At 41.2% G+C, this 22090-nt stretch overlaps 1 protein-coding gene across 1 annotated transcript in view; it reads right to left on the reverse strand.

Annotated features, from left to right (window-relative positions):
- ADGRE3 (adhesion G protein-coupled receptor E3) overlaps window positions 1-11248 on the reverse strand; it is a 49986-nt gene extending 38738 nt beyond the window's left edge. Inside the window, exons 1-3 of the mRNA XM_049877116.1 lie at window positions 11115-11248; window positions 7257-7307; window positions 5532-5654 (exon numbers count right to left, since the gene is read on the reverse strand). Of these exons, the coding sequence (XP_049733073.1) occupies window positions 5532-5654; window positions 7257-7307; window positions 11115-11139 (199 nt within the window). The 5' untranslated portion in view covers window positions 11140-11248. The remainder of the gene's footprint in view (window positions 1-5531; window positions 5655-7256; window positions 7308-11114) is intronic.
- Window positions 11249-22090: the final 10842 nt, after the last annotated feature.

Consider the following 22090-nt stretch of genomic DNA (forward strand, 5'->3'; position numbering starts at 1 on the left):
ACAATTTTTCCATCATCTTTAACCCGCCTCCCCATTTCCCCTCCCTCCTGCACTTTGGTCTCTGTACATTTCCCTTACCTTGTCTTTTTATATAAGTGAGGTCATAGAATATTTGTCCTTTTATGATTGACTTATTTCACTCAGCATAATGTCTTCAAGCTCCATCCATATTGTAGCATGTATCAAGACTTCATTTCTTCTGCTGGCTGAGTAGTATTCCATTGTATGTATATACCACATTTTGTTTATCCATTCATTCACTGATGGGCTTTTAGGTTGTTTCCAACTTTTGCCTACTGTGAGTAGTGGTGCAATGAACATTAGTGTACAAGTCTCTGAGTCTCTGCTTTCAAGTCTTTTGGGGATATGCCTAGAAGTGGAATTGCTGGGTCATACGATAGTTCTATTTTTAGTTTTTTGAGGAACCACCCCACTGCTTTTCACAACAGCTATATCATTTTGCATTCCCACCAGCAATGGTTGTTGTTATGTTGTTGTTAGGTGCTGTTGAGTTGGTTCTGACTCATAGTGACCCTATGTACAACAGAACAAAACACCACCTGGTCCTGTGCCATCCTCACAATTGTTGCTGTGTTTGAGCCCATTGTTGCAGCCACTGTCAATCCATCTCCTTGAAGGTTTTCATCTTTTTTGCTGACCTTTTACTTTACCAAGCATAATGTCCTTCTCCAGGGAATGGTCTGGCCTGATAACACGCCCAAAGTATGTGAGATGAAGTTTCACCATCCTCACTTCTAAGGATAATTCTGGCTATACTTCTTACCAAGGCAGACTTGTTCGTTCTTCTGGCATTCCATAGTATATTCAGTATTCTTCACCAACACCGTAATTCAAAGGCACCAATTCTTCTTCCATCTATCTTCCTTCTTTATTGTCCAGCTTTCACGTGCATATGAAGTGATTGAAAATACCATGGCTTGGATCAGGCACACCTAAGTCCTCAAAGTGACATCTTTGCTTTATAACACTTTAAAGAGATCTTTTGCAGCAAATTTGCTTAATGCAATATGCCATTCATTTCTTGACTGCTGCTTCCATAGGCGCTGACTGTGGATCCAAGCAAAATGAAATTCTTGACAATTTCAATATTTTCTCCAATTTTAATGTTGCTTATTGGTTCAGTTGTGAGGATTTTTGTTTTCTTTATGTTGAGTTGTAATCCATACAGAAGGCTGTGGTCTTTGATCTTCATCAGTAAGTGCTTCAAGTCTTCTTCGCTTTTAGCAAGCAAGGTTGTGTCACCTGCATAAAGCAAGTTGTTAATGAGTCTTCCTCCACGTATTATTATTCATATAGTTATTCATATAGTCCACTTTCTCTATTTGCTCAGCATACAGATTGGATAAGTATGGAAAATGATACAACCCTGACACATCCCTTTCCTGACTTTAAATTACCCAGTATCCACTTGTTCTGTTCAAACTATTGCCTCTTGGTCTATGTACAGGTTCCCCATGTACACAATGAAGTGTTCTGGAATTCCCATTCTTCACAATGTTATCCATAATTTGTTATGATCCACACAGTCAAATGCCTTTGCATAGTCAATAAAACACAGGAAAACATCTTTCTGGTATTCAGCCAAGATCCATCTGATGTCAGCCATGACATCCTTTGTTCCACATCCTCTTCTGAATCTAGCCTGAATCTCTGGCTGTTTCCTGCTGATGTACTGCTGCAACTGCTTCTGAACTATCTTCAGCAAAATTTTACTTGCGTGTGATATTAATGATATTGTTTGATAATTTTCTCATTCTGCTGAATCATCTTTGGGCACAGATATGGATCTCTTCCAGTTGGTTGGCCAGGTTGTTGCCTTCCAAATTTCTTGGCATAGATAAGAGAGCACTTCAGTGCTGTATCTGTTTGTTGAAATATTTCAGTTGGTAATCTGTCAATTCCTGGAGCCTTGTTTTTCGCCTACAGTGCAGCTTAAACTTCTTCCTTCAGTACCATTGGCTCTTGATCATATGCTACCTTCTGAAATGGTTGAACGTTGACCAATTCTTTTTGGTACTGTGACTCTGTGTATTCCTTCCATCTTCTTTTGATGCTTCCTGCATCATTAAACATTTTGCCCATATCCATTATCATCAAGTTGATTCTGACTCATAGCGACCCATAGAATCCTTCAATATTGCAACTCGAGGCTTGAATTCTTTTCCTCAGTTTTTTCAGCTTGAGAAATGCCAACAAGCATGTTTTCTAACTCCATTAAAATTTCATTATAATGCTTGACTTTGTCTTCTTGAGCTGCCCTTTGAAATCTTCTGCTTAACTCTTTTACTTCATCATTTTTTCCATTTGCTTTAGCTACTTGACGTTTAAGAGCAAGTTTCAGAGTCTCTTCTGACATCCATTTTGATCTTTTCTTTCTTTCCTGTCTTTTAAATGACCTTTTGTCTTCTTCATGTATGAAGTCCTTGATGTCATTCCACAACTCATCTGGTCATTAGTGTTTTACGTGTCAAATCAATTATTGAGATGGTCTCTAAATACAGGTGGGATATATTCAAGGTTGTATTTTGGCTCTTGTGGACATGTTTTAATTTTCTTCAGCTTCAACTTGAACTTGCTCATGAGCAATTGGTGGTCTGTTCCACAGTCAGCCCCTGCCTGGCCTTGTTCTGACTGATGATATTGAGCTTTTCCATTGTGTCTTTCCACAGATGTGGTGCATTTGATTCCTGTGTATTCCTTCTGGCAAGGTCCACCTGTCTAGTCACAGTTTATGTTGTTGAAAAAAGGTACTTGCAGTGAGGAAGTCAGTGGTCTTGCAAAATTCTATCACATGATCTTTGGTGTCATTTCTATCACTAAGGTCATATTTTCCAACCACTGTTCCTTCTTCTTTGTTTCCAACTTTCGCGTTTCAATGACCAGTAATTATCAATGCATCTTGATTGCATGTTTGATCAATTTTAGACTGCAGAAGTTGGTAAAAACCTTTAATTTCTTCATATTTGGCATTAGTGTGTATTGCATAAAAATGGATAAGGGTTCCAATTTCCCCACATCCTCACCAACCTTTGTTATTTTCTGTATTTTTTTCTTTAATCTTAGCCATCCTAGTGGGAGTGAAATGGAATCTCATTGTGGTTTTGATTTGCATCTGTCTAATGAAAACTAGTTTTTTTTTAATGGCTAATGATGTTGAGCATCTTTTCACTTGTTTGGTGGCTCTTTGAATTTCCTGTTAGGTAAAATGTCTTTCTAAGTCCTTTGCCTATTTTATGATTGGGTTATTTGTTTTTTTTTTTTTTTTTTGTTGTTGTTGTTAAGTTGCCGAAGTCTTATATATATTTGATTATTAAATTCTTTCAGATATATGGTTTCAAAGATATTTTCCCAGTTGGTAACTTGCCTTTTCACTTTTTTGGTGAAGTCATTTGATGAATCAAGTTTTTAATTTTTATGAGGTCACATTTATTTATTTTGTCTTTTGCTTTTTGTGCTTTTGTTATCGTATTAAATAATTCCTTGTTAAAAGCTAGGCCTGATAGTGTCATCCCTGCATTTTCTTCTAAGAATTTTATGGTTTTAGTTTGCAGGTTAAGTCCTTTGGGATTTGTTTTTGTGTATGGTGTGAGGCATGGGTCCTGTTTCATTTTTCTGAGTGTGGATATCCAAAATGGTTGTTTTAAGTTTGTTATGTCCCAAGAAGAACCAAAACCAGTCACATTGTTATGGATGGAGACTCCAAGGGGCACATGACGAATATTGACAGTTACCTTGTCATGCTTCTTCTGAAGATGTTTCACAGAACCACATGAGATGGCCATCTTTTTGGGTTGGGACAGGGAAATAATTGGAGGATGGGAAAGTTTGGCTTATACAATATGTGAGAAATAGTCTTACCTTGAGTTGGGGTCTTTGTCTGACTCCTAAGGTATGTTGGGCTCCATGTGTTAATAAAAATCTCTTAAAATAGGTTGAGAGGGTTCTAGGGTATTTGATAACTGAACGTGGCTTGTACCCATTCTTACCTCTCTTTGTTTCTCCTGAGCCAATGGCTGCTCAGTCCAGATGGGAAGGAGGCCCGGGTGCCTACAGGGGAACTGGTATACAACTGTCTGTCTATTGGGCTGGGTGAATAGTTGAAGATGAGCTCTAGGGGATTCTAGGGAGGGAACCAGAAAGTGAGGATCCTGAGACAACCTTGAACAAGAGATATGGGAATCCCCAGTTGGTGGGTGGCTGTTGCCTCATATGAATATGTCTAGTCCCCAAGAGGCTAAAATGGAACTGAATCTGTGTTTGATTATGCAATTAAGAACTGAGAATGTTAATAGAATGGAAAAGTGTAGTAGAACTTTCAAATAAATAAGGGGAAAAATGGAATGAAAAGCAAATTGTTCAAAATAAGCACAAGAAAAAGATAAATGTGAAAATAATAATGTAAAATCAATAATATATGTGAAGTAAGATGAAGGGAGTAAATATGCCAGTCATTACACTAAATATAAATGGACTAATATATACTAAATACAAATAAAAATCTCCTAGTAAAATAGACTAGCAGATTGGGTATGTCATTTTTAAAACATGGCCCCAAAATCCTTTGATACTCTTTCCGTTTTAATTATTGAACTGAGAATGAATATTGCATTTTGGGTGACCTCAGGACTTATATTACCTAAGAGTGATTAGAAAAATCTTTCATTTCTGCCCAAGCATTTATTCTGTCCTTGCCATAACTTCAGTGCATATTCTCTTTCCTGTTATTTTTTAAAAAATGTTTGTTTGATGCCTTACAATTCATGAAGTACTGTCTCATTTATTACCTCATTCAATCCCCATATCACCCCCGTGAAGGCAGCATTATTATCCCTATATTATGCAGGAGAAAATTGAGGCTAGCAAGAGTCTGGAAGAGCCCTGGTTTTCTGACTTCATTGTCAGAGTTTCTCTCTTGATGAATATTGAGTTGGAAAAGTTTTTAGCACTGTGCATTTTCCTAGCACCTCCTGCTGCCCCTGGGAGATTTGAAAATTTCCTTTAGTTCATTGCAGCACTTTACACAATAGCAGAAGGTGGAAACAACCGAGGTGTCTATCAACTAATGAATGAATAAACAAAACGTGATATATACACACAATGGAATACTACTCAGTCATAAATAAAAATTAAGTCCTGATGGATGCCACAACATGGATGAACCTTGAAAACATCATGCTGAGCAAAATAAGTCAGTTGTAAAACAACAAATATTGTATGATCTCACTTATATGAAATAAGCAAATATATAGAAACCAAAGATGGGTGACTAGTGGTTACCAGGGATGGGATGGAAGTAAAGGGAAAATTTTTGCTTAGGAGGCACTGACCTTATGTTAGTGGTGGTGGAATGATTTGGGAAAGGATAGCAAGAATGGCTGCTCAACTTGAAGAATATAATCAATGTCACTAAATTGTATATGCAGAAATTGTTGAGATGGCAATACAAACATAAAGAATTACACACACAAAAAATTACCACAATAATAATAATAAAAAAATTATCCCTTTACCATTACATATCTCCAAGGGGAACGTGAAGAACTTTTGCCCAGATCCAGAAGTATATCCAGAGTCACAGGTACAGTAAGTCCCATTGACACAATAGGCATTAGCAGGACACTGAGGGCAGGAAGCTGCAGGGAACAGAGAGGCAGGTCACAGACTATCCTGTCATCCCTTGGCCTTGCTCCTAAGCAGGGTCTCCTGAGGCGAGAAGGCCCATGCCCTTTTCTTTCCTGAGGTCCCAGTACAGTAAACCAAACCAAAGGTACAGAAAAAATGGAGTTCCTGCACAAGACAAAGGACTGGGGGTTGGGGGGAGTTGGTGTTAAATTTATTTTAACACAAAAAATTCAATGCAGTATTATTGTGCTACTCCCAAGGCCATTGCAGAATTAAAAAAAAAAAAAAAAAAGGAGTGAGTTGGTTAAGACTGTGGTCCCAGGTTTCAGTATGTGTCCTTGGGCAAATTTCTTAACCTCTCTGTGCCTCCCTTCCCTCATCTGTGAAATGGGTTATTATGAGGATTAAGTGAATTAATATATATGTGAAATGCTTGGAGCAGTGCCTGGCATGTAATAAGTGTCAGTTAAAAATTTGAATTTGTAGGGTAACACCGGCGGTATGGAGCCCCGGTGGTGCAGTGGTTAAGAGCTCAGGCTGCTGACCAAAAGACTGGCAGTTCGAATCCACCAGCCGCTCCTTAGAAACCCTACGAGGCAGTTCTGTTCTGTCCTTTAGGGTCATTATGAGTCAGAATCAACTCAATGGCAATCAATGGATTTTTTTTTTTTTTCTAGGCGGTACATTCTGATAATAGAACATGTTAAGGTACCTCTTAATTTAGATAGAGATATGTCAAAAGTCTTCATTTGAGATCCCCTGGGAATGAATGGAGTCCCCGGGTGTTGCAAATGGTTAATGCCCTCAGCTGCTAACTGAAGGACTGGAGGCTCAAGTCTACCCAGAGGCACCTGGGAAAGAAGGCCTGGAGATCTACTTTCAAAATATCAGGTGAGAAAAACCCTATGGAGCACAGGTCTACTCTGACACACATAGGGCCACCATAAGTTGGAATCGACTCAATAGAAACTGGTGAGCATGAATGGAAGTAATAGGGTGGAGGAAACATCTCAATCGTAGAGTCTTGGGGGAAGCCCTGGGAGCGGTACAGACTGCAGCAGGTCCAAGGGGAGCAGGGACTGGGGCATGCAAGGGAGGAGAGCTGCCCAGGGCTACTTGGAACGCATGCCCTGGGATCTGGCTAGGAATGCAGAATCTCGGGCCCCACCACAGACCTGCAGAATCAGAATTTGCATTTTAGCAGCTCCCCAGAGGATTAAAGAGAAATTATCATGTTCAGTATCTGTTGACTTGATTAGTGGAATGAAAACGATTATCAGCATGCTCTCTCTCTCCCCACAGAATGTCTACTCCAGGAGACTTTGCGTATTTTATTTATTGCTCTATCTCCACATAGGGCACATGTGGGTACTAGAAACTGACAAAGCAGTTTTTAGTAACCACAAATAAAAACAAAATAAGAAAAATCTAAATTTGGTGAAATTATTAATTAAAAAACAAACAAACCAACAGGAACAAGACCACCCAAGTCCTGCTCCCAGAACAGGTTCTTTTTTTCCAGCTGTTGGAAGACATGGGTGGTCCCCAGTGCAGCCTGGCTCTCTACCCTCCCTAGTTTCTGGCTGTGGAAGGGTCAAACTCTAAGCACTCACCTTTGGCCTTCTGAGCCACAGCACCTGGCAAACTCAGCAGGAAGCAGAGCCCTAGAAGGGGAAACAGGAGGGAGAGGCATGAAAAAATTGAAGAAAGATTCCAGGAGATTCCCCAAGGGCGTGTTTCAGTGATCTTTTGATGTGTTTGTCTTCACTTTGACCCAAAGAGGTGTGGGGGTGTCGCGGGTGGTGAGTCAGGTGCAGCCCGAGGAAGTGAGACTCACACAGAAGGCTAGAAAAGAAATAGAACTTAATACTCACAAGTCCTAGAGAGGAAACTACAGCATGCCTCGATTCAGGACCAGCTTCGATGCCGGGCCGCGTAGGAGATTGCACCCGGGGAGAAGGGAACAGCAAGTTGGAGCTGTAGGAGAGGGCTTATGTATGGCAAGCAGGGTAGGGTCTTGGGGTTAGTTCAAACTGAAGTCTTATTGGTCACTTTTCAAAGTTTCTTCTGCAAGAGGTGGGAAAAGGGAGACGGTTTTTATCACAGGGAATCATATGGGACATGACTAGAAGGGGCAAGGAATAAAGCTGGCTGTTAAGAGACTGGGTTACGTGATAGCAACCAGATCTCTCTCATGGGAAACCGAATGGGGTATGGCTGGCAGGGCTAGGTAGAGACTACAACTGATGACAGGCTGCAACAAAATAGGAATGAATGGGCACGTAGGAAACTGGGTGAAAGGGCAACCAGGAAAAATTAACGGATGCTGAGGTAGCAAACTAGGTAGGCCACTAACTGGTCTCTTGAGAATGTAACAAACCACCACAAAACACAGTGGCTTAAGACAACTCCATTCATTTTATTCTCTCTCATGGTTTCTGTGGAGCCCTCGTGGAGAAGTGGTTAAGAGCTCAGGCCACTAACCGAAAGTTCAGCAGTTTGAATTCACCAGCTGCTCCTTGGAAACCCTATGTGGTGTTCTACCAGTCCTATAGGATTGCTATGAGGTGGAGTTGATGGCACAGAACAACAATAACAACATGGTTTCTGTAGTTCGGGAATCCAGGAAGGGTTCAGCTAGGCGATTCTGGCTTGGGGACTCATCCTCAGAGCTTCCTTGCATCCCATCAGCAACCTAGTGCTCCTAAGAGTCATTGGCATGTCAGAATTCCAGGGTTCTTTTTAAAAGACTTTAGAAACCCTGGTGGTACAGTGGTTAAGCGCTTGGCTACCAACCAAAAGGCTGGCAGTTTGAACCTACCAGCTGCTCTGTGGGACAAAGATGTGGCAGTCTGCTTCTGTAAAGATTACAGTCTTGGAGACCCTATGGGGCAGTTCTACTGTGTCCTGTAGGGTCACTATGAGTCAGGACCCACTCTATGGCCATGGGTTTGGTTTTGAAGAGACTTTAACAATCATCCGCTAACTCATGTTGTAGATGAAGAAACGGGTCTCCAGGAGTTAAGAGGTTGAGACACCGGCTGTGCAAATTTGGGCGAGTTTCTTAACTTCCCTAGGTCTCCACATATGAAACACAGTGACAGTGTCATCTACCCATGGGGTTGTGATGATGACTTAAATGAGGGTATATGTGTAAAGCCCTGTGTACAATATCTGGCAGAGAGCACTCTGCTAATGCGAGCTGTTTCTGTGATCTTTTTATTTGGACTCGAGTCCTGTTCTAACTCCTGATCTGCCGCTAATTCCATCACATTGTCTGTTCCACCTAGGGTGATGTGGGCAGGGACTTCATGGATAACTGAAATTTACACATACTCTATCTCAAAAGGTGTCCAGGACTCCACCTCCAGATGATTCCGTAAATATATACTGAGTTTCTTTTGGATGTAAGTTGCTGTGCCAGGGGCTGCAAAGGTGAGGGAGACACGGCATTTGCCTTCAAGTAGTTTTTTTTTTTTTTTTTTATTGTGGTAAATATACATTTGCCATTTCAACATTATTTACATGTACAATTCAGTGACATTAATTACATTTCTCATGTTCTGCAACAATCACCACTTATAATGGATTGATCTGTGTCCCCCCAAAAGATCTGTCAACTTGGCTAGGTCATGATTCCCTTTTATGATTGTATGATTGTCTACCATTTTATCTTCTGTTATGATTTCCCTATTGTTGTAAATTCTATCACTATCATGTGATAAGATGGATTAGTGTTAGTTATATCACTGAGGTTTATAAGACTAGATAGTGCCTTAAGCCAATCTCTTTTGAGATATAAAAAAGAGAAGTAAGCAGAGAGACCACCAAGAAAGCCACGCCGGGAGCAGAGCATGGCCTTTGGACCTGAGGTTCCTGTGCTGGGATACTCCCAGGCCAAAGGAAGACATACACCACAGAGACCTTCCCCAAGAGCTGACAGAGAGAGAAAGCCTTTCCCTGAAGCTGATGCCTTGAATTTGGGCTTGTAGCCTGCTGGACCGTGAGAGAATAAACTCCTCTTTGTTAAAGCCATCCACTTGTGATATTTCTGTTATGGTAGCACTAGCTGACTAAGACACCACTGTTCCTTTCTAAATTTTCTCATCAACTTTAACAGAAGCTCAGTGCCCCCTTAGCAATGACTCCCTCTTTCCGCCTCCCTCCTACCCCTGGTAACCACTAATAAACTTTGGTCTCTGTGCATCTGCCTGTTCTAGGTACCTCATGTGGAATCACGCAGCTATCACGCAGAATTATCTGTCCTTTGTAGCTTATATTATTTTGATGGCCATTACAGACAGGGTTGACACCCTGCCTTTGCATCTAAATAACTGTGACTTTGAACAAGTCATGTAACCTCTTTGCAATGCCGTTTTCTCATCTGTAATGTGGAGGTGTGGCACAAAAATGAACATAAAAGACTTTGTGTGATGCTAGGAGCAGAGTAGGTGCTTGATAAATGCAAGCTTTGATTGACACTGTGGTTGTTGATGCTGTTATTTGATCTGCAGCTGGAAGGATGGACAGGATTTCAGAGTTGGGATTCCCCAGTTGGGAGTCAATGGCCTGATCAGAGGGAGTGGTTGAAGCCATGGGACTATGAGATTCCTCTACGGACAGGGTGTAGAAAAACAGAAGACCCCCGGCAGAATGGAGTGAGAGGAGTGTTATGGCACAGATCCAGAACCAGGTGGCCTGCGTTTGAATCCTGGCTCTGTCATTTACTAGCTGTGTAACCTCTCTGTGCCCCAGTCTCCTCATATGTAAGATGGGGATAATAATAGTACCTACACATAAAATAGGGGCCTAATAAATGAGTTATTAAATGAATATTAATGGAGTTACTGGGTGGTGCAAACAGTTAATGTGCTTGGCTACTAACTGAAAGGTTAGTAGTTTGAATCCACCCAGAGGCACCTTGAAAGAAAGACCTGGCTATCTCCTTTCAAAAATTCAGCCATTGAAAATCCTATGGAGTACAATTCTACTCCGACACACAGGGAGTTACTATGAGTCAGAGTCAACAGGACAGCAACTGGTTAATACATGTAAGGTGCATAGTGAGTGATCAAAAATGTGGGTTATTATTATTGTTAATATTTTTTGGTGCATGAAAAGGAAGAATGAGGAGAAGGAAAGGAATAGGAAGGGATGTAGAGAAGAAATCTGGGCAGTGCTAGGTCGCAGAAGTTATCAAGGAGGAGAGGAAAATTAGAATAACAACAAAAAACCTATGAAGAGAAAGATGAACAACCCAGTGGACTAGATCATCAGGAAAACTTCAGGGGTATTTGAGAGCATAGTTTCAACAGGGTAGTAAGGAAGGAAACCACAATTCAAGGGGCAAAGGAGAGAGCACTCAAAGCAGAGCAGGAGGATAGAGGAGAGGACAAGACAGCAAGTTGTGGAACCATGTAGCTCCAGCTTAGTGGTCAGTGGGGCACAGCCACTGTCATGTTTGCACGTACCTGGAAGAAGCGATGGCCCTCGCATTCTTATGGTGCAGGTAATCCACACTGGCCAGCTTCGGAGGCTCCCTGTTGTGCTTTACACCAACTACCTTTCCTATGTCAAGGAAACCTCAAGAGATTTGACATACTTGTCTTAGGTCAGCTGGCTTAGGAAATTGTTTTCTCAGAAAAGTGAACTTCCCTGGTCTTTGACCCTCAGATCCTTGCTTCCGCTTTTTGTTTATTTTTGCTCTACTTGTCTGCATTTGTTGAATAAAGTGCTACTTTGCTACAGAAAAGGAGAACATTAGAGGAAAGCAGGTTTTTGAGGAAGTAGAATCGGTTTGGGGAAAGGTGATTTTGAGGTCCTGCCATTTCAGTACATATTGTATACGTAGTCTGGATCACAAAAGAGAGGTTCCCTACCCCTAGCCAATAGATGGTAATTAATGCCAAGGTAATAGATTAAATCATTTAGGGATAGAGCGTAGGGTGAAAGCAGAGCAAGAACAGAGCCCCAAGGAACTCATTTAAGTCAGGGATTGGAAGAACAGCTAATAGAGGAGACAGGGAAAGAGTAGCCAGAGGAAAAAAAAAAAAAAAACAGAGAGGGTGGAGAAAAATGATTAGAGTATGGTGTCATGGAGGCAATGAGAGAAACAAGTGAATCGAGACTGAAAAATATCCACAAGACAGAACAGCAGGGAGTGGTATTCCTAGCAAGAGTAATTCCAGTGGTGATGATGGTGGTGGTGGCGGTGATGTGATGAAGGCGATAGTGGCAGTGGTGATGATGCTAGTGAAGATGGTAGTGGTAGTCGTGGAGGTGACGGCAGTGATGTGGTGGTGAGGATGGAGGTTATGACGGTGGCGCTGAGGGTAAGAGTGATGAAGGTGGCTGAGGTGGTCGTGATGGTGATGGTAAAAGCCAGAATAGATTAGACTGAGGAAATAGGAGGTGGAGCAGTGGAGACGATTTAAGTATAGTCATCTCGAAACAGGTGGAACAAAAGTGTGAAGGAAGGCAGATGAACAGACAGAATTTCTTGGGAGGTTGGAGCCTGGTGAAATCAGCCAGCTCCTGGGATTTTCAAGGACTTCAGTTTTACACGGGAAGTTTTCTGGGCTTTCAACATTCCGCTGCAGCTTGGTAGGCAGACCTAACAGCTGTGCAGTGGGCCTTCCTGTTCTTTCTCTGAGTGGTCCTCTGGGGTGGGGTGACAGTTGGAGGCAGGCACTGATAAGAGAGACAGGTTGTGCCACCTAGTGGTCAGCCTAAGGTTGCTATGCAATTACAGTCTAGCTCTGGAGCCAGGCTGAGTGGGTTCAAATCCTGGCTCTGCCACTTATTAGCTGTGTGACTTCGGACAAGTTACTTAACCTCTCAGTCCCTCACGTTATCTCTGAGCTGGGATAACTGCAAGTCTCCTAACTGGTTCTCCTTCCATTTCATCCCCACTTTGCAGTTGGGAGGGCATCCTGAAAGATAACACCCTGCCTCAGAGCCTCATGGATATGTTATAGGTTTTATGCACTCAGCACAGTGCATAAAGCTCACCCTGATCTGGTCACAGTCTTCCTCTCCAGACTCATCTCCCACCCTTTCCCTTGCCGGCTGCCCACCTGCCCTGAGCCAATTGCTGTTCCCTGAACTCTGCATGCTCTTTCCCAGCCTCCTGCTTTGCATATGTGGTCCTCTCTGTCTGGAACGCCCTTCCTCCCTCACTGCTCCACCCCGGTCAAGTCCTTCAAGTGTGAATTCTCTTGTGTATCCTTCCTTGACAAGCTCTACTCTGTCCCTTCCCTACTCCGAGGTAGAGTTAGGCATCTCCCTCCTCTCTGCTCATATCATATTCCATCACATCAGGTGTCAGCAAATTTAAGGCATGCCATTATTTTACATCCCATCAAGCGAAGAAAAAGACAAAACAAAAAGAAAAAACAACTAATGACTAAACAATGACACAATACTTTCTTATTCCTTAGAATCTGTATTTTATTCTTATTGAAAGACCTACTGATTTATTTCGACATGGATTTTTATCACGTAACACTCCTGCATGCTTGAAAAGGAAAACAGAAGTGGAATAAATTGGTGGAGATATTCTTGAGACTTCTTCATTTTCAGAATCTTTTAAGTCACTTTACAACACAGAGCTATCGATGTCTATGTTTCTCTTCAGCAGTTGGTCTCAAGATGTGGCTCTGGTCCAGCAGCACCAGCATCACCTGGGAACTTGTTAGAAATGAAGACTGTAAGGCTACCTACCCCAGATGTGCTGAATCAAACTCTGGGTCGGGGCTCAGCAAATTGTTTCAACAGGGCCTCTGGGTGATTCTCATGCATGCTTAAGTTTGAGAACTCAGTGCTACACAGTATCATTCTCTGGTCCATCAAGAATTTAGTGATGCATTTTTCAAAAGCATCCATAAAAGAACAAGAAACCACTAATGGCTCCCACCAACCTCACATTGCTTAGTACAAAAACAAACAGAAAACAACAAAATGCCCAACTCATAGCAACCCTATAGGACATAGGAGAACTGCCCATAGCGTTTCCAAGGAGCAGCTGGTGGATTTGAACTACCAACCTTTTGGTTAGCAGCAGTACACAAGTATAACCCAAATCCATCTGTGGTGACCAAATGAGATTACAATTCCTTTTTATAACCAAGGTATTACAGCACAAAACTCTAGGGACCTTCTTGCTGGAAGTTAGGCCCTCTAAAAGTGTCTTCTCGGTGGAGGTTGCAGGAGCTTCCGCTATAATGCTCTGGGTATGTTTACTACTGCCTCAAACATTGCTAAACAGAATATATATGTTACTTCCTCTTCATTTTTGTGATGGTTAAGGTTTTGTGTCAACGTGGCTGAACCATGATTCTCAGTGGTTCGGCAGTTATAATGTAGTTTGGCAGTTGCATAATACATAATCACCTCCATGATGAGATCTGATATGTGATCGCCTCCATGGCAGGATCTGCTGTGAGTAGCCAATCAGTGGAAAAAGTTTCCTTGGGGGTGTGGCCTGAATACAATGTAGGTGGACTTTCTGGCAAGGCTCACTGACTTTTGCTTGCTCTGGATCCTGCAGCTTGTTCCTGTTCACCTGACCTCTGGATGTTGGGACCTGAGCTAGCAGCATGCCTGCTGATCTTGGGATTCGTCAGCCTCTGAGGTCTGGATCTTGGGCTCACCAGCCCCTGTAGCTGTGTGAGTTGGGAGAAACCTCCAGCCTGACCCACTGGTTTAGAATTTTCCAGCCTCTACAAGTGTGTGAGCCATTTCCTTGGTATATATCTTTCTCAATCTCTCTCTGTATATATATGTATACATATGCTTCACTGGTTTTGCTTCTCTGGAGAACCCAGCCTAAGACAATTTTAAAGCATTCAAAATAACAATGATTTCCCATAAGCCATGCTGCACCCTCACATGTTAAAGCTGGGGGTCAGCAGCTTCCACTTGATTCTTAATCCTTTACAATGTCAAGAATTATTACGTTTGGTAGTTGGGCTTAATTCATGTAAGTGTTGGTACAGATCCCTGTCCAAACTGTGCTTTAAAAAGATTCATGATTTATATTTCCTCCCAGTGATGTCAAGTCTAAAGAAGAAAACAATGAATCACTCATAATCTCCTCTCCCAGACACAACTAGGACTAATGCTGTGACCAGCCTCCCAGCCACTCCTCCAGGCACACATGCAGAGAGATCCTGAGCAGATCGACCGTCGGGGGCATGTGCTGCTCTTCTTGGCTGCCCTGCTTCTTCCATCATCTCCCATGCTCCTTACTTGCTGCCTTTCTTTGCCTCTCTTGTGGACGGGGCACAGGTCTAGGTACTACCAAGCAGAAGCACCATCACTTGAATCCCAATCTAAGGATGCAGAAAGAACCTCAGGGAACTCATGCTGGTGAGGGTAGTAGCAGCTACAAGAGGTTTCCCGAGCACCAGTGCCAGAGGATCAAGAGGTGGCACCCATCACCTCAGCTGGGCCGTAGCAGTGTATAGGCTGTGGTGCTTGTGCCTGTCGTGTGGGAAATTACCTTAATGCAGTGCCACCTCCAAGTACATTACCAGGTGTTATGGGCTGAACTGTGTTCTCCCAAAATATGCCAAAATATGTGTGAATCCTAACTCCTACACACCTGTGGATGTAGTCCTTTTTGGAAGCAGAGTTTCTCTTTGTTATGTTAATGAGGCCGTAATCAGTGCGGGGTGTCCTAATCGACTCCGAGTTATAATAAAGAGCAGATTAGACACAGAGGCAAGCACAAACGAGGGTGGGGAGAAAAGATAAATGCCATGTGAAGATCACCAAGGAACCTAGGAATACTGGGGCAAGAGATGCTGAAAGACATAGGCTCTTTTCCCAGAGCTGACAAAGAGCCTTCCCCTAGAGCCGCTTTCCTGAATTCAGACTTGTAGCCTCCTAAATTGTGAGGAAATAAAATTCTCTTCTTTAAAGTCACCCACTTGTGATATTTGTGTTACAGCAGCACTAGGAGACTAAGACACCAGGGAAGCTATCCCAGAGGCCAAAGAATAAAAAAGCTCACAGACCAAATTAAAATACCCAGATCACATGGTTTATTAAATAAATTAGAACACAGAAGCAAGGGGGAAAGAGATGGAGTAAGTTACCACGCTCAGGAAAGGGTGCAAGCGAATGGAAGGATCACACTGCCAGAGCCCTAGGGTTTGCAGTGTTCACATATTCTGTCTTTCTCCCTGCGGCTTCAGACTTTCCCTGCTGATGGTGTGATTATGAGGACCAGAGCTGAGGCTGGAGCAAGGTGGCCCCAAGACGGGAACCCTGTATCTATGGCATACACTTGCTCTATTGGAGAGATGCAGGCGACAGTTTGTTGAGTGGTCATGGTGGCCATGGGCTTTATTGGTATTTTTTGGGCAGAAGACATGTGGGGCCAAAATGGTTGTCACCAATGGGTGGCTGAATTAAGACCCCATGAATACTGAGGGCTTCATATGCCTTGTGTTTATGTAGTACATCACAGATAGCAGGTACCTCTTGGTCCTTCCATTCTTTCTATGTTTAACGCACATGTGCTCTATATGTATCTCCATTTAACATAAAAAAAAAAAACCAAACCCAGTGCCATCGAGTCGATTCTGACTCATAGCTAAGTATCTTAGGAATTTTACCTTTACCTTCTTTAAAGTGCTTGATTACTAGCTACCTATGTCTACCTACCATCTCTCATGATTTTCTTCCATCCTATTTATTTCTTGTTTTCTAACACTCTGAGACAATACAACAAATGAATACTACAGCGTCCAGCTGTGCTGACCCAGGGTCTCCTCTAAGTCAGTTCTGAAGTGTGATTTGGGGCATTAATCCTGGCTGCATACTCTCCTGGAGATTCTCTGAGCTAGTTAATATCCTTTATCAAATTCATTTTCATACTCTAAAGTACTCAGAGTTGGCTTCTATTTTTTGGAACTAAGAGCCCTCACAGATACAGAGAGTGGCTGTAGGCCACAGATCCTCAAAGAAATGGTGATGTGGAGTTGGTCAGTAGGTCTGGTTGGAGCTGAAGGCAGTGAAAATCCAATTAGTGATGAAACAGTTAGTTAAATATGACCTCTGATCATCTGGAATGAAATATGCATTGAACGCTTTGGGGCAAGTGGCCACTGGTATTGAAGAGCAAGGAGAGAACAAGGAATTTGAAGACTGCAGGATCAGCTGGCTGCTTCTGTATGTCATCAAGGGCTTAAAGAAAAAGAAAGACAAGTTCAAAGTTCTAAAATATAGCCACTCAAGTAACTATCAGGAACTTTCTATTACTTTACTAAAAGAATCCCTTCTTTCTTGCAGCCTCAAGGCTGAGATAATCCAAAATTAATCTCAACATTTTATCTTGCAGGTTTCAGAATTGCAGCTTCAGATAAATTGACAGCCTCAGCAGATTCCCAATTATGATAGTATTAGAATGAGATCATGTCATTACCAGGTAGGTCTGTGGTGTGGTTTTGGGGGTTGTTCCTAGAAACTCAGCCTAGCACATGGTCCTCAAGCCATTCTATGCACTCCCCATTAACAGTATTCCTTAACAAATCTCTTCCAGGTTGTAGATACGTGGACTCTGTTGTTGTGACTAAGAACTCTGACCAATACTATAATTGGTTCCAGAAGTGATTGTGGGCAACAGACCCACATGGGAATTAGAATCTGGGATTGGTTATCCAACCTGATTGGGTTTAAAGGCACCAAAGATGTGGTTAACAATAGAGGATGGAAAAATAGGGGCTTAAAGAAAGAAAGGAGCCCTGGTGGCCCAGTGGTTAAGAGCTTGGCTGGTAACCAAAAGACCAGCAGTTTGAACCCACCAGCCGCTCCTTGGAAACCCTACAGGGCAGTTCTACTCTGTCCTATAGGGTTGCTATGAGTCGGAATCGAAAGAATTATTTACTCAAAATTTTCAGTTCTTATTTTGGGAACAGGGCGCTAGGGAGGGTCTATTACTGTCTTAAAAACAAAAAGAACTTTTAAAAATACTTTTAATTTGTATCTTCAGAGCAATGAACAAGAATATTTGCAATGGTGAGCTTTAAGAAATTAAAATTATGGTAGCCAAAATAAATATTTAAGAGAAGGATTAGACTTAAAGTCTGTGACAATCTTCAAGAAAGGAGAGTCAAAAGACAAAGAGTCTGAAGATTCATCCAGGAGGTACACCATCCGAATAATAGTTTCAGAAAGAAAGAAAATTAAAGGAAAAAAAACAAACAAAACCTAGAAAGGAGGATATTATCCAAGAAAATAATAAAAAAAAAATTCTCAGATATGGAAGACATGAGACTGCTGATTACAACATAGTGAAATGCTGTAGAATATTAAAAAAAAAAAACAAACCCATTGCTACTGGGTTGATTCCAACTCACAGTGACCCTATAGGACAGAGCAGAACTGCCCCACAGAGTTTCCAAGGAGCACCTGGTAGATTTGAACTGCTGACCTTTTGGTTAGCGGCCGTAGCTGTACCACTACGCCACCAGGGTTTCCGATTAATATATAATATAAAATATAAAATATATAATGTACTGATAAAGTAGTGGGTCAGCGAAGAAGAGGAAGACCCTCAATGAGATGGAATGACACAGTGGCTGCAACAATGGGCTCGAACATAGCAATGATTATGAGGATGGTACAGGACCATTGCTTCGTTCTGTTGCACGTAGGGTTGCCATGAGTTGGAACTGACTTGACTGCACCTAACAACAAAAACATAATATGTATATATAGAATATACACATTCATATTATATATTATATAATATATATAAACTATAAAGTACATATATGATATGTAGAATATACAGAGAATATAGGATTCATGTAGAATTCAGAGAGACTGCTTTCCTATTTCTTTACATTTTTCTGAACTTTATCTTTTATAAGCAACATGTATGATTTTAACAATAAAAATACAAAATAAAGGTTGTAATTGATAATCAAGAAATAATACCAGTGATAACCTCAATATTGCCTAGTACTTTTTCAACTTAACAAACTGAAAAAAAGAGCAAATTCAGGATAAGATTAAAGAGGCCTGGCTCAATCAACATACAACAAATAAACATAATAGAAAACGTAAGTGTAAAATAAAGTAGCAGAAATAAATTAAATTCAACAATAATCATACAAGATGTAAATGGACTAAATTCCTCTATTAGCAGAATACTATTTTCAGTCTTTGTTAAGAAACAAAATTCATCTATGTACTGTTTATAAAAGATACAACTTAAAATGACAAGAAGCTGAAAACCAGAGACATGCCTGACAAATGCTAACAACAACAACAAAACCTGGTGTGGCAATATTAAAGTAAGTAAAGTTAAAGGTCAACAGCATTGAACTGAAAGTCAGGGAGATTTTATATTGACGCATGGTTACTTTATCAAAAACTATAATGATAATACCCAGTATTCACTGAGCATTTATTAAATGTCAGGCACTATGATAAGTGCTTTACATACAGGCATTGTATCATCCAACCCTTAGCATTATTCCATCAGGTTGGCTACTAATACTGTTCCCATTCAATGGTTAAGGAAACTGAGGCACAGAAGAGATAGTAAATGCCAAAACCAGGACTCTTAACCACTATGCTATGCAAGACTAATAAAACTCTCTACTCAGTGCCGTCGAGTCAATTCTGACTCAGACTCGATGGCACTGGGTTTTTTGCAAGACTAATACACCTTTGAAATATCCACAGCAAAACCTGTTAGGAATACTCTTGTATTTTCTTTTAATATCTTTTTTTTATGTTTAAGTCTTTATCTGGAACTCATTTTTGTGAATGATGTGAAATATAGGAGTCTAACTTAACTTGATCCTTTCACCAGTTGTCCTAATAGTTTTCTTTCTTAAGCTTCAGTGAGAATCTCATATGTTAGAGGGAGTATTTCTTTGAATAAATTAAAAATTTATTTTTAAATGACATCTTCGTATTGTACTGCATTTCCCTGAAATACTGCCTCTAACACATACAAGATTCCCATTTATACCAGGGTCTGCTTCTCTGCTGTTTTGTTTCTTTAAGCTATTTGTCTATTCCTGTGACAATAGCACACGCACACTTTTTTTTTTTTTTTTTAGGTTGTAGAACAATATTTAATGACATGAAAACATTTACAATACTTGCTACATAGAAAAAGTCAGATTGCAAAGCAGCATTCAATATGATCCCAATTTGAAATCAACAATAGGATATTCATGGCAAAGAAGTTGCAGAGACATACACCTGCAATTTGACTATGGTTATTTCTAGGAGGCTATGAGGGAATTGTATTTTATTCTTTGTGCTTTTCTTTCACCATGTTCCAATTACGGATTTAATACATCCTTAATGGTTTGAAATTTAGATCATTTTCTATTTACCATTGTTATTAATGTTTTTTTTTTTTTTTTTTATAATAACTTTTATTAAGCTTCAAGTGAACGTTTACAAATCCAATCAGTCTGTCACATATAAGTTTACATACATCTCACTCCCTACTCCCACTTACTCTCCCCGTCTTGAGTCAGCCCTTTCAGTCTCTCCTTTCTTGACAATTTTGCCGGCTTCCCTCTCTCTCTATCCTCCCATCCCCCCTCCAGACAAGAGTTGCCAACACAATCTCAAGTGTACACCTGATATAATTAGCTCACTCTTCATCAGCGTCTCTCTCCCACCCGCTGACCAGTCCCTTTCATGTCTGATGAGTTGTCTTCAGGGATGGTTCCTGTCCTGTGTCAACAGAAGGTCTGGAGAGCATGACCGCCGGGATTCCTCCAGTCTCAGTCAGACCATTAAGTTTGGTCTTCTTATGAGAATTTGGGGTCTGCATCCCACTGCTCTCCTGCTCCCTCAGGGGTCCTCTGCTGAGCTCCCTGTCAGGGCAGTCATCGATTGTGGCCGGGCACCAACTAGTTCTTCTGGTCTCAGGATGATGTAGGTCTCTGGTTCATGTGGCCCTTTCTGTCTCTTGGGCTCTTAGTTGTCATGTGGGCTTGGTGTTCTTCATTTTCCTTTGCTCCAGGTGGGTTGAGACCAATTGCTGCATCTTAGATGGCTGCTTGTTAGCATTTAAGACCCCAGACGCCACATTTCAAAGTGGGATGCAGAATGATTTCATAATAGAATTATTTTGCCAATTGACTTAGAAGTCCCCGCAAACCATGTTCCCCAGACCCCCGCGCTTGCTCCGCTGAGCTTTGAAGCATTCATTTTATCCCGGAAACTTCTTTGCTTTTGGTCCAGTCCAATTGAGCTGACCTTCCATGTATTGAGTGTTGTCTTTCCCTTCACCTAAAGCAGTTCTTATCTACTGATTAATCAATAAAAAAACCCTCTCCCACCCTCCCTCCCTCCCCCCCTCGTAACCACAAAAGTATGTGTTCTTCTCAGGTTTACTATTTCTCAAGATCTTATAATAGTGGTCTTATACAGTATTTGTCCTTTTGCCTCTGACTCATTTCGCTCAGCATAATGCCTTCCAGGTTCCTCCATGTTATGAAATGTTTCAGAGATTCGTCACTGTTCTTTATCGATGCGTAGTATTCCATTGTGTGAATATACCACAATTTATTTACCCATTCATCCGTTGATGGACACCTAGGTTGCTTCCAACTTTTTGCTATTGTAAACAGAGCTGCAATAAACATGGGTGTGCATATATCTGTTTGTATGAAGGCTCTTGTATCTCTAGGGTATATTCCGAGGAGTGGGATTTCTGGGTTGTATGGTAGTTCTATTTCTAACTGTTTAAGATAACGCCAGATAGATTTCCAAAGTGGTTGTACCATTTTACATTCCCACCAGCAGTGTATGAGAGTTCCAATCTCTCCGCAGCCTCTCCAACATTTATTATTTTGTGTTTTTTGGATTAATGCCAGCCTTGCTGGTGTGAGATGGAATCTCATCGTAGTTTTAATTTGCATTTCTCTAATGGCTAATGATCGAGAGCATTTTCTCATGTATCTGTTGGCTGCCTGAATATCTTCTTTAGAGAAATGTGTGTTCATATCCTTTGCCCACTTCTTGATTGGGTTGTTTGTCTTTTTGTGGTTGAGTTTTGACAGAATCATGTAGATTTTAGAGATCAGGCGCTGGTCTGAGATGTCATAGCTGAAAATTCTTTCCCAATCTGTAGGTGGTCTTTTTACTCTTTTGGTGAAGTCTTTAGATGAGCATAGGTGTTTGATTTTTAGGAGCTCCCAGTTATCGGGTTTCTCTTCATCATTTTTGGTAATGTTTTGTATTCTGTTTATACCTTGTATTAGGGCTCCTAGGGTTGTCCCAATTTTTTCTTCCATGATCTTTATCGTTTTAGTCTTTATGTTTAGGTCTTTGATCCACTTGGAGTTAGTTTTTGTGCATGGTGTGAGGTATGGGTCCTGTTTCATTTTTTTGCAAATGGATATCCAGTTATGCCAGCACCATTTGTTAAAAAGGCTGTCTTTTCCCCAGTTAATTGACA

The sequence above is a fragment of the Elephas maximus genome, chromosome 3 (assembly GCF_024166365.1).
Source record: "Elephas maximus indicus isolate mEleMax1 chromosome 3, mEleMax1 primary haplotype, whole genome shotgun sequence".
Classification (NCBI taxonomy): domain Eukaryota; kingdom Metazoa; phylum Chordata; class Mammalia; order Proboscidea; family Elephantidae; genus Elephas; species Elephas maximus.